This window comes from Tiliqua scincoides, chromosome 14 (genome assembly GCF_035046505.1).
Source record: "Tiliqua scincoides isolate rTilSci1 chromosome 14, rTilSci1.hap2, whole genome shotgun sequence".
Lineage (NCBI taxonomy): Eukaryota > Metazoa > Chordata > Lepidosauria > Squamata > Scincidae > Tiliqua > Tiliqua scincoides.
Genome location: NC_089834.1, coordinates 10,243,081 through 10,255,460, shown reverse-complemented (window position 1 = coordinate 10,255,460; position 12,380 = coordinate 10,243,081). Strand labels below are relative to the sequence as shown.

The 12,380-nt window shown below is 49.1% G+C and overlaps 1 protein-coding gene and 1 pseudogene across 1 annotated transcript; both read left to right on the top strand.

Annotated features, from left to right (window-relative positions):
• Positions 1-4,668: 4,668 nt before the first annotated feature.
• On the top strand, positions 4,669-11,727 carry PEBP1 (phosphatidylethanolamine binding protein 1). Its single transcript, XM_066609729.1, has 4 exons — positions 4,669-4,938; positions 7,885-7,994; positions 8,736-8,836; positions 10,336-11,727. The coding sequence occupies exons 1-4, from the start codon at positions 4,681-4,683 to the stop codon at positions 10,551-10,553; spliced, it is 687 nt and encodes a 228-aa protein (XP_066465826.1). The 5' UTR covers positions 4,669-4,680; the 3' UTR covers positions 10,554-11,727.
• LOC136634857 (5S ribosomal RNA) lies at positions 9,184-9,300 on the top strand (annotated as a pseudogene).
• Positions 11,728-12,380: the final 653 nt, after the last annotated feature.

Genomic DNA, 12,380 nt, shown 5'->3' with positions numbered 1-12,380 from the left:
ATACAAAACAAATATACAGGATCAGCAACACACACACACACACACACACACACACACACACACAGAGGCATGGAGATGTGCTCAAGATGGAAGATGACCAGCAGGAAATGGACCCACCAAGCAGGAAAAAATAACAAAGAGGTTATTGGCAGCCAAGGAGAGCTGGAATTATTCCAGCTCAATTGCACAGGGTCAGCCTTTTTAGATTTCTTGCAAAACCTAGCACTATCCTCTTGCAGGACAACCAGCCAAAAGAGCAGAGTCCTCCCCTCCAACAGCTGGGGAGGGGGGGGGAGAACAAACAGCAAATTTGGAGTGGAAAAATGTGAAATTTGAAGTGGGAACACAGAGGAGGCCCAAGAAAGGGATGAGAAAGCAAACTCAGCTTTGGATGGAGCGGCAGCATCCAGAAGGCGAGGAGGAGGATGGTAATCAGAGCCACAAAGAAGACACAGAAGGGGGCAGAAAACCGAAGCATGAAAAATGGAAGACCACCAGCCGAGGAAAATAAATCCAGGAGACACTCCACCACAAGAGGTCTTTCTTAATTTTCATGGGACCTTTTCAGTTTATTATTTTTTTTTTACATTTCTACACCACCTTTCCTCCAAGGAGCCGGGTAGGGTGCACATAATTCCTCCCCTCCTTTTGTCCCCACAACAACCCTGTGAGGTAGGTGCGGCTGAGATACAGTGACTGGCCCAAGGTCACCCAAGAAGTGTCCTGGCTGAGTGGGAATTTGAACCGGTATTTTCCAGGACTAACAGCCCAATCCTATGCAGGTTTACTCAGGTAAGTCCCATTGGAGTCCAGGGGGCTTACTCCCAGGAACGTGTGGCTAGGATTGGGCTGTGAGTTCAACTCCTGAACCACAACTCCATCCTAGCTTATTATTTTGCTGCACCGAATCCGCACTTTTCTTTCAGTCTGGATCACAAGGTGGTGTGCCGAGGTTTACAGGCTGGGTGTTAGCCACGGGGCATGGGGTGAAGGCAGTTAAATCCTTCCCCATCTTACCTCCTGACAAATGGTTTCCCCAACTCCATTTTTCCTGCATTGGACAAGACTGGGAGAGAAGTGCTTCTATGAGTGAACCATAGGGACGTAAGGTGGGGAAGGGTTCAACACCTTTCACCTTTATATATCTTTTGATTGCCCTCCCTGCTTTATACACTATAAAGGGCAACTGAAGTTATCAGGAGTGGGGCTGGAGCACCTTCCTTAGGAAGGAGCAGAGGAGGCAAGAAGGTGGACAGAGATGGGAGCTTCCCACCAAACTGCTGCCTGAGGGCCCAAATCCTATCCAACTTTTCAACTCCGGTGTAGCCACAATGCAACCTCATTGTAAGGGAACACATGTTCCCATACCTTGAGAAGGTCCCAGTGACTGCCCCTCCACCACAGGATACAGTGCACACCCCACTGGCACAACTACACCAACACTGGAAAATTGGATAGGATTGGGCCCTGTGGTGACAATTTAAGTTGGCTTAAGTTGGGCAGGAGGTCTGGTCTAGAGGGTTGAGCCTCCATTTGCCTGAAGATAACATCCGAAGGTCGCCAGTTCGAGGCTACCGGCATCATGCGACCTTGAAGCAGCTGACAAGCAGTTATTCCATCTGCTGTGAGCGTGGGAGGATGGAGGCCAGAATGTGCAAATTTGCCTGCCTATGTAAACCACCTTGAATAAAGTCCGAGGAGAAATCTGAGGACCAAGAAAGGCGGTATAGAAATACCTTTATTATTATTATTATTATTATTATTATTATTATTATTATTATTATTATTATTATTATTATTATTATTATTATATGGATGGGCCAGCCCTGGACTTCAGTTCTTGGGACTTCTAGCCAGAGCCAGCAAGGCTGATTTTAAGAGTTGTGGGGCCCAATTGGAAACATTTTCGAGGGGTCCTAGGATTACAGTCAAGGGCTGTAGAATCTTCAAGCTATAAACACAATTTATTATATACTTTATGTCTCTATGGCAGAATGGTCAGCCATCAAAATGAGCACTTAAAAGTGCATGTGAGTTAATGGACCACATGGATCTAAGCATATTTTAATACAAAATTGCATACAAGACTAGATTACCCTAGTGTGGGGGCCCCTTGGAGAAACTGGATCAACTGGATTAAAGCTGGCCCTGAGAGTGGTTCTGGAATTGGACGTAGGCTTGGAAGATCCAGATTCAAATCCCCGCTCAGCCATGAAGCTTCCTGGGTGACCTTGGGACAGTCAATATCTCTCTGCCTTACAGGGTTGTTGTGAGGAGAAAAGGAAGGAAGGAGTTATGTACACTACCAGTATAGAAATATGAAAAATAAATATTTTTTAGTTTGGGGGGGGGGAAAGACAACTATGGGGGAATACCATGATCAGGGCTTATAAAATTATGCATGCTTGGGGGGGGGGAAATAATATTCCTTCCTCTCGAACAGCACTAGGCCCGGGGTCATCCCATGAAATTGATAGATGGGAGATGGATGAAGGGAAATAGGTTTCCACACAATGCAGTTAGTCGGTGAAATTCATTGCCACAAGATGTGGTGATGGTTACTAGCTTGGATGACTCTAAGACAGGGATTGAACATTTTCTGGGATCATTTTGGCCCTGATGGCAACATAAAATAAGTGCAACGTGGGTTATAATCTCTAACACTTATCTAGTGCCTCAGATATGACTGAATCATAATCCCAGCCTGACTGTGTGAAACCCATAACTCTCCTTGCAGAAATCAGCCCTCGTGTGAGTGGACTGGTCACATGGTTCCCCAGAACGCCGGCAAGATGATAACCTTTGCGGGCTGAGAGCCAGAGAGTACCAGGTAAGCAAGCCACATGCCTGGGCTCCTGCCACCTTCCCAAAGCAACTGCTGAAGATAATAATAATAATAATGGTGCAGACATTGGGTGGGAAGGGGCTTGCTGCCAGGAAATGCAGGGGACATTTCTCCCCATTGCGGCATCTCCATATTAGAAAAAGCTGCACCTGTTGGATTTGTGCCTGATGAAAGCAAAGACCCCTCTTAGGAGAAAACAGAAGCGGGGGAATCCTGCTGTTGATTCTACATGCCCCAAGGCCCAATCCTATCCAATTTTCTAGTGCCAGTACAACCATGCCAATGGGGTGTACACTGCATCTGGGAATCCCAAAACATTTGCTGGAAGTTTGGACAGGATCGGGCCCCCAGTTAATTCTGTGGGAAAGCTCCAGCCTGGGCAAAACAGTGCATTTTGTGTGCATCTTTACTCAGAAGTAAGCACTGCCGTCTTACGTGAGGCATTCTTCCCCATAGGTTGTGCAGCCTGAGAAGTGCCGCAAAGGAACTGGGACTGGGGAAATAAGAGCCCAAGCCTATGCAACTCAGAAGTAAGTCCCATTCTGGTCAATGGGGTATACTCCCAAGTAAATGTGGATAGGAATGCAGCCTGAGCCTCTACAGCCTTATCCTACTGCATCCCAAGGTGTGCTGCTGCAAGATTTGGTTGTGGGTTGGTGCAGGCGCAGAAAAACTCTGCACATGTTCAGAGGCACGCCAACATTGACATAGTGGTCATAACGGAAACATGGTGGAATGCAGAGAATCAGTGGGATACTGCAATCCTGGGCTATAAACTCTACAGGAGGGACAGGGAGGGGCGTGTTGGAGGTGGGGTGGCCATTTATGTTAAGGAAGGGATAGAATCCAGCAAAGTAGAGATTAAGGTGGGTTCGACTCCACTGTAGAATCTCTGTGGGTTAAATTACCAGGCCTGAGGACCGATGTAATACTGGGGGTGTACTATCATCCTTCAGAGCAGAAATCGGAAGGGGACCTTAAAATGAGGAAGCAGATCAGGGAGGTGACAAGGAGGGACAGGGTTGTAATCATGGGGGACTTCAATTATCCTCATATTGACAGGGTCAATTTGTGTTCTGGTCACAAATTCCTTGACATGCTAAATGACTGTGCCTTACAGCAGCTAGTCATGGAGCCCACCTGAGGACAGGTGACTCTGGATTTAATATTGTGCGGTACTCAGGACCTGGTTAGAGACATCAATGTTATGGAGCCGTTGGGGAGCAGTGATCATGCTGCGATCCGTTTCGACATGCATGTCGGGGGAAGAATACCGGGCAAATCTTGATAGAGAGATGCTCTTTACACTCTCACATAACACCAGAACCAGGGGTCATCCACTAAAATTGAGTGTTGGGAGAGTTAGAGCAGACAAAAGAAAATATTTCTTACTCAGTGTGTGGTCAGTCTGTGGAACTCCTTGCCACAGGATGTGGTGATGGCATCTGGCCTGGACGCCTTTAAAAGGGGAATTGGACAAATTTCTGGAGGAAAAAGCTGTTACGGGGTACAAGCCATGATGTGTATGTGCAACCTCCTGATTTTAGAAATGGGCTATGTCAGAAGGCCAGATGCAAGGGAGGGCACCAGGATGAGGTCTCTTGTTATCTGGTGTGTTCCCTGGGGCATTTGGTGGGCCGCTGTGAGATACAGGAAGCTGGACTAGATGGGCCTATGGCCTGATCCAGTGGGGCTGTTCTTATGTTCTTAAACTACAATTCCCAGGAAGCCTTGCATCTGCAGAGAACCATCCCTCCCTCCCATCAACCCTCGTCCCGCCCCTTCAACAAGGCCATCCTCCCCCCAAAGCCAATGGCAACGGAGAGAGGGTCTGAATGCTGCTGTCACTCAACCTCTTGCGGGGTGCCCTGCTTGGAAGGGACGGGGCTTTTCTAGCTGCGCGCTTGAGTCGTTTGCTGGCCGGCCGCGTGCCAGAGCCTTGCAGAGTTTGGGCCCAGATGCCGGTGGATCTGAGCGAGTGGGGTGGCCCCCTGAGCCTCCCCGAGGTGGAGGAGAAGCCGGCTCAGCCTCTGAAGGTCCGCTATGGGTCCCTGGAGATCGACGAGCTGGGCAAGGTGCTGACACCCACCCAGGTAAGGAATGCAGCCCCTTCTTCTCAAGCTTGCATGCACCCTCCTCTTTGTGCATTGGGGGCAGTGCTTTGCAGTGCTGTCTGCAAGCCCCCTTTTGTGTGATGCAATGGGGAGAAGCCCTTTATCCTGCATTCAGTGCAATAGACACAAATCATTCCTGCATTCCCCCTCTCTTCCCAGTGCTGTGGGGTGGGATTGGAGGAAGGCAGTGCTGGGGTCCCCTTTGCAACCAGAGAGGAGGCCTTGCATGCATGTAAGGCCCACCAGGCACCCCAGGCTTCCTTTGTGCTTTGCAGTCCTGCCTGCAAGGCGCTTTTCCTGCGATGCAATAGAGAAAAAGTCCTCTGTCCTGCATTCAATGCAATGGTAATATATAATTCCTGCAATCCCCCCTTTTCCAGTGCTGTGGGGTGAGAGAAAAGGAAGGCGGTGCTGGCTTTCCCTTTGCAAGGCCCTGCATGCCTGCAAAGCCTTGGAGTGCACCAGGCTTCCTCAGTGCTTTGCAGTCCTGCCTGCAAGTCCCTTTTTGTTATGCAATGGGGAAAAAATTCCTCTGTCCTGAATTTAATGCAATGGACATAAATCATTCCTGCATTCCCTTTCCCTTTCCAGTGCTATGGGGTGGGAGAGGAGGAGGGCAGTGCTGGGGACCCCATTGCAACCGGAGAGGAGGCCCTGCATGCATGCAAAGCCCATGGGCCGCCCCAGGCTTCCTTAATGGTTTGGGGCAGTACTTTGCAATCCTGCCTGTAAGCCCCTTTTTCTGTGATGCAATGGGGAAAAGTCCTCTGTCCTGAACTCAATGCAATGGAAATAAATCATTCCTGCATTCCCCCTTCTTTCCAGTGCTGTGGGGTGGGAGAGGAAGGAGGTGGTGCTGGTGCTTCCTTTGCAAGGCCCTGCAAGCATGTATGCATTGCCCATGAGGTGCCCCAGGCTTAGGCCCAGGGGAGGAAGGGCATGCAATTGAGAAGCCTTGTTGCAAAGATGGCATCTGGAGCAAAGAGAGGCCTGGGTGGACGTGCAAAGGTCTGCACAGGCTGCAGGTAGCTCCTCCTCCTTGCATGCCAGTCTTGTGCTCTGGTCCTGGGAGAGTGTGCCCGGCACCTGGCCTGGGCAAATGGGGGGTGGGTGGTGCAGAGCCAGTTGGTTGCTGCCAACATTACCACCCGAACTTTGCTCCTGTGCAATCCCCAAAGGTCCTGGCAGCTTGCAGTGGGCTAACAGGGGAGAGATGGGGGCCAGCAAGCAAGGCCACATTGCTGTGAAGGTGGATGTGCCCCTATATAGACAGGAGGAGGGGTTCAGAATTCATCCTGTGTGTGTGATATTGACACAGCTTGAGCCAAATTCATGCAGGAGTGTGTCTCCCCCCCTTCTTATTGTCTAGATCAGGGGTGCCCAGACCCCGGCCCTGGGGCCACATGTGGCCCTCAAGGCTTCTCAATGCGGCCCACAGGGAGCCCCCAGTTTCCAATGAGCCTCTGGCCCTCTGGAGATTTGTTGGAGCCCACACTGGCCCAACGCAACTGCTCTCAGCATGAGGGCGACTGCTTGACCTCTTGCGTGAGCTGTGGGATGAGGGCCCCCTCCACTGCTTGCTGTTTCATGTCTGTGATGCAGCAGAGGCAGCAAAGGAAAGGCCAGCCTTGCTTTGTGCAAGACCTTTTATAGGCCTTGAGCTATTGCAAGACCTTCATTCATTCATATAAGTTCATCTTTAATATATTAATTTATGTAAACTTATGCAAATCTATTCAAATTTTAAATGTAAATTAATTCTTCCCCCCCCCCCCCCGGCCCCTGACACAGTGTCAGAGAGATGATGTGGCCCTGCAGCCAAAAACTTTGGACACCCCTGGTTTAGATTGTAATCTCCTTGGGGCAAAGACCTGTCTCCATTTGCATGCATCACCCCACAAGGTGCCATGTCCTTCTGTGCAAGGACATGCACAGCAAGAGCTGTGCAAATGCTTCTGAGAAGTTCTGAGTGCATGCAGGGTTCGGATTCCCTTTGAAAGAGACTGCTTGAGGCTTATGGTCCCTGTGCAAAAGTTCACTTTGTTTAGACAGATGTGCATTTGAGCAGTTGTCTCAAGGCTGATGGTCCAGCAAGCAAGAAATAAGAGCCCAATATCCAAGTCTACTCAGAAGTAAGTCCGATTATAGTCAGTGGGGCTTACTCACAGGAAAGTGTAGATAGGATTGTAGCCTGAGTACAGGAGACTATTTAGAGGTGTTTGAAAATGGTGTTATTTATCTTACTCAGAAGTAAGCCCGTTGTGTTCCATAAGACTTTGGGTGTAAACTTATTGTACTCACGGAAACAAATACCTCTACTCCTGGATGATTTAGGAGAACCATTAACTAACCTCCTGAATTGGTAGCTTGACAAACTCATTGGCCACTTGGCATTCCTTACTTCTAATCTATGATAGCTACAAAGGCCAACATGATCTCTGCCAAGTGCCAAGGTCTCCAGTCTTGCCTTCTAGTTGGTGTGGGGTTGCAAAAGTCTGTGCCAGGGTTGCAAAAGTCTGTGCCAGGGTGGCGTGGCGGGAGGGGGGGATGAAAAGACATTGCCAAGGTTAGAGATGCCCCAGCTAATATGTGGGCAGGTTCTTGATCTTTTGATCGATGGGATTGTCAATATTTTTCTAGCCTTGGACCTTGCATCACTTCATGGGGGTGAAGCTGCCCTTGTAGCTTGCAGAAAGGCCTTTCCACTTCCTCGCCTCTTCTCTGGCAGCTGAATAGGTTTTTGACAAAGCCTGTGGCCAGGTCCCCTTGCTGGCCCTACATCATTCTAATCTAAGCTTTGTTGACCATCAGTAGGGTTACCAACTTTTATAATTTCAAAAAAATCATGCCAGAGAAAAAGTTGGTAGTTTAAGGTGCTCTTTCTTTTTCATGGATCCTGAATTTCTTGTGATCTTGTCACGGCAGGTGAAGAATCGCCCCACAGCCATTGAGTGGGAAGGCTGTAACCCGGATAAGCTCTACACCTTGGTTCTTACTGACCCTGATGCACCTAGCAGGAAAAATCCAAAGTTCAGGTAAGAGGGGCAGGCTGAGCTGTTTGGGTGCAATTCAGGATTTTTATCCTGTATTTGAACCTGGAGTCAAGCTATGTGTTGATGCTGAAAAGTGGGGGGGGGGGCACCCTTTAGTCTGGAGAGTTGACAGATGGTGTTTGAGAAGTTAAGGTGGGAGGTAGGCAGAGCTCCCCGCCCACAGTAGGAAATCCCTATATTTGCTCCCACTTGCGGGCATGTCTGAATGCATTTTCAGGTTCTAGCATCTTCAGTTAATGAACATAAGCACAGCCCCACTGGATCAGGCCATAGGCCCATCTGGTCCAGCTTCCTGTATCTCACAGCGGCCCACCAAATGCCCCAGGGAGCACACCAGATAACAAGAGACCTGCAAGGCCTCCTGGGAATTGTAGTTTAAGGACATAAGAACAGCCCCACTGGATCAGGCCATAGGCCCATCTAGTCCAGTTTCCTGTATCTCACAGCGGCCCACCAAATGCCCCAGGGAGCACACCAGATAACAGGAGACCTCATCCTGGTGCCCTCCCTTGCATCCGGCATTCTGACATAGCCCATTTCTAAAATGGTTCTGCAGTGCTCTGAGACCTTTGCTGGAGATTCTGTAGAGCCGAGTTTGAGAGTCATTGCCTGTCAGGGTTGAGCCTGGCTTGGCTTATCATGAGGTGACACCTCTCTAGTTCTTAGGATTATGGTGAGATTTAACCAGGGAATGCTCAAGCATCTCTTCTTCCCCTTCTCTAGAGAGTGGCACCACTTCCTGGTCACCAACATGAAGGGCAACGATGTCGACAGTGGGTCCGTCCTCTCGGACTACGTGGGATCTGGGCCGCCCAAAGGAACAGGTAGGTTACAAACAGTTGCTTTTCCCCATTGTGTGTGTTTGTACTGGCACACACTGCAGGGTGTGGGTGTTTGACTTTCTGACTCATTTGAGCAGCCCCTCCCAGGCCAAAACCAAACCTGTCAATCAGGGTAATCCCCCTGCCTGGTGGACCAAGAGAAGCTGCAAGTTGGAGCCATTACACATGCCAGGACTGCTCTGCTCCAGTCTTTTGGTGGACTGGAGCAGGTCCCAGCTAGAAAATTATATTCATTTTGTACGTAACCTGAAAGAACTTTTCATAAGTTCAGCGGCAATTGGAGCAGCCCGGCTGCAGGAAGAAGGTGTGCTATTGAGGGCAGAAGAAGTGACAGCAACTGTTACCCTGCACATGCCCAATCTTGTCTGATCTTGGAAGCTAAGCAGGGTCAGGCCTGGTTAGTACTTGGATGGGAGACCGCCTGGGAATACTGGGTGCTGTAGGCTTCTACCATAGTCTTTCCAGACTGAAGGTTGCCAACCATCTCCCTATACTGAACACTATCTCCCGATCTTGTCTGATCTCGGAAGCTAAGCAGGGTCAGGCCTGGTTAGTACTTGGATGAGAGACCGCCTGGGAATACCAGGTGCTGTAGGCTTCTACCATAGTCTTTCCAGACTGAAGGTTGCCAACCATCTCCCTATAACTGAATACTATCTCCCGATCTTGTCTGATCTCGGAAGCTAAGCAGGCTCAGGCCTGGTTAGTACTTGGATGGGAGACCGCCTGGGAATACCGGGTGCTGTAGGCTTCTACCATAGTCTTTCTAGACTGAAGGTTGCCAACCATGAAGGGAGAATGGAGTGCAGCATGCATGCAGTTATAATGGACTCAGTAGGCTGGTCAGGAATGTGTTGCTGGGCTACTTGGGGCCTGTGAGCCACAGTTAGGGTGCTCTGGAGCTTAATGGACACCTTCACTCTGTGCTCTGATGTGAAATTGCAAGAGAGGTCAGTGACTTATTTTACAAGTCCTAGCAGTGGTTTGTTAATGGGATGCCATGAGGTAAGGCTTTCAGTGAAACCAAAGGATGGTTGGAGTGGCTCTGTTTTGCATTTCCTTGATTGTTGGTACCTTAAAAGGAAGTGTGGTGGAGCAAGGTTAGAGCCCAGTGCTTTTCAACCAGTGGGGTGCAAAGTTATGCCCCAACTGTGGGGCAACCTGCCTTCATCGGTGCATAACTGCTATCTCTGGTGGCAGCAGTGGTACTTATGTACAAAAAAAATAAAGTTGAAAAGCCCTCTAGCCCACTACTCTCCTCCTCCAGACTTCTTTCATTCTCTTCCCCTCTTTTCAAAGCTGAGGTGAAGCAGCTGCATAGACGCCTCCCCCCCCCCAGATCTTCTTGCCTGAGGCAACTTTCTCAGCTGACCTTATGGATGAGCCGATTCTGCAGTTTGGCCCTTTAATTTTCCCACACTGGGGCTGTGTCTCATTTCCTTGCATTTCAACACTCATCTCTGTCTCTTTTTCTGCTCCAGGGCTCCATCGCTACGTGTGGCTGGTCTACGAGCAGCCCCAACAGCTGAACTGCGACGAGCCCGTCCTCAGCAATCGCTCCGGGGACAAACGTGGCAATTTCCACGTGGCCGCGTTCCGCAGGAAGTACAAGCTGGCGGCCCCCGTGGCGGGCACGTGCTACCAGGCGGAGTGGGATGACTATGTGCCCAAGCTCTACGAGCAGTTGTCTGGGAAATAGAGTTAGTACAGGACCCTAGCTGTGGGTTCTCTCTCCCTCCCCCTTTCCCTGTAGTGTTTAAGTGAGTTGCACAGACGCTAGTGGAGGCTCTGGGTCACTCTTGATACTCTCATGCACACAGATCCTGTTGACAGTGTGTTTGATGGTACTAGCTAGGTGGGAATGGGTGACAGCAGAGCCGCTGATGCCAGTTGGGCTTAAGTAGGGGATGTACTTGAGACTTTCCAGCTCCTTGTTGCCCTGATTATCTCAGTCATTGAAAGGGCTCGTTGAAGGGGGTGACATTTAATTAAAACAATTGGCGAGTGCCCCATTTGCTTCCAACAAAAAAAGAACCCCTTGCTTTTCCCTCTTAACGCTTCACTAAACCAGGACTTGTAGGACTTATTTGGAGATGAGATTTCAAGCTGGTTTTGTAGATTGCTTCTTCTTGGCCTGTCTCAGCTGCTTTCCTCTGTGGTTGGCTCCTGTGCATGGATGCTGTGAGTGTCCTCAGTGCGTCAGTGCTGCTGGTGACCCTGCATAGCTTTATATTAGCCATGCAGAGTGGGAGCCAGCCACAAGGATGTGGTTTGATGGCAGCTGTTTGCCCTCAAAATACAGCCCATGAAATCAGCTGTCAATCAGTGTGGGTGACTGCAGAAGTTTGGGTCTCCCACATCTGCTTCTCCCTCAGTTCTTTGTGTCTCCCCTTGTTGGTTTGAGACTTCCACTAGAAAACAAGGTGGGTCGGATCCCTTAAGCTATCCCTGAGTCACCTCCAGACACTGCCTTCAGGAGGACATCGTACTGCACAGGAATGGGGTACCACTGGACAACACAAATTCCTAACCTTTAGTCTTTGGTTTAGCTTGCAGTGATCTTCTCTAGGTAACTCAACAAAATTTCAAAGCCCTCCTGATTTGGGAGAGATCCCCTTGAAAGCCCATTGCTCTTAGAGGGATGGCTTGTGTGTGTTTTACTTCTCTTTTGCCAAAGTTAACAATACACGGGAACCGTTCTTTCCTTTCCTTTAAATATTGCACTTAAAACAAGTCACAATAAGCTTTTTCATGTTGCTCATGAATTTTCATACTGGAGTACACCAGTTGCAGATTGTAGCCCTTTCCAAGACCGGGGGGTGCAGTGTATGATTTTGTTCTGTTTGGTATTGCAATTAAAAGTTTAAAAACAAGTTGGCTTTTTGTTTTAATGGCTGTTCCTCCTTTCTCGGTAAGAATGAAAGCTGATGAATAACATGCAGCAACTGGGGCTACAGGGTGTTCATTTTTTCTGAATCTGGAATTTTGCTCTGGGGTTCTGGTTACTACATCTCAAAAGGTATAGTGGAACTGGAAAAGGTGTAAAAGAGCAACCTAAGTTATTACTGGGCTGGGTCACCTCTCTTATTAGGAAAGACTACAATGTTTGGGGCTCTTCAGTCTAAAAGAAAGGCACCTGGGGGGAGACATGATCAGAGTCATACCAAATTATGCAGGGGATGGATAAAGTGGGTAGGGGGGTGTTCTTTTCCCTCTCACAACAGCAGAATCAGGGCAGATCCACCAAAAATTGAGCGTTGGGAGAGTTAGAACAGACAAAAGACAATCTTTCTTGACCCAGCATGTAATTACTCTGTGAAACTTCTTGCCACAAGATGTGGTGATGGCAGATGGCCTTGATGCCTTTCAGAGGGGATTAGACAGATTAGTGGAGGAAAAGCCCACAGATTACAAGCTATCTACAACCTCCTGGTTTTAGAAGTAGGGCTCCAGGTTTGTGCCTCAGGTTTTCAAATTAAATGACTGCAAGGGAGTGGCAAGAGGATACAGGTGTCTGCTCCCTGAT

Excerpts from the sequence above, each read along its gene's own strand:
- PEBP1 (XM_066609729.1), top strand. The coding sequence starts at position 4,681 with ATGCTGCTGTCACTCAACCTCTTGCGGGGTGCCCTGCTTGGAAGGGAC. Across the intron at positions 4,939-7,884 it reads AGGTGCTGACACCCACCCAG|GTGAAGAATCGCCCCACAGC; the intron begins GTAAGGAATGCA and ends TTGTCACGGCAG. Across the intron at positions 7,995-8,735 it reads AGGAAAAATCCAAAGTTCAG|AGAGTGGCACCACTTCCTGG; the intron begins GTAAGAGGGGCA and ends CCCCTTCTCTAG.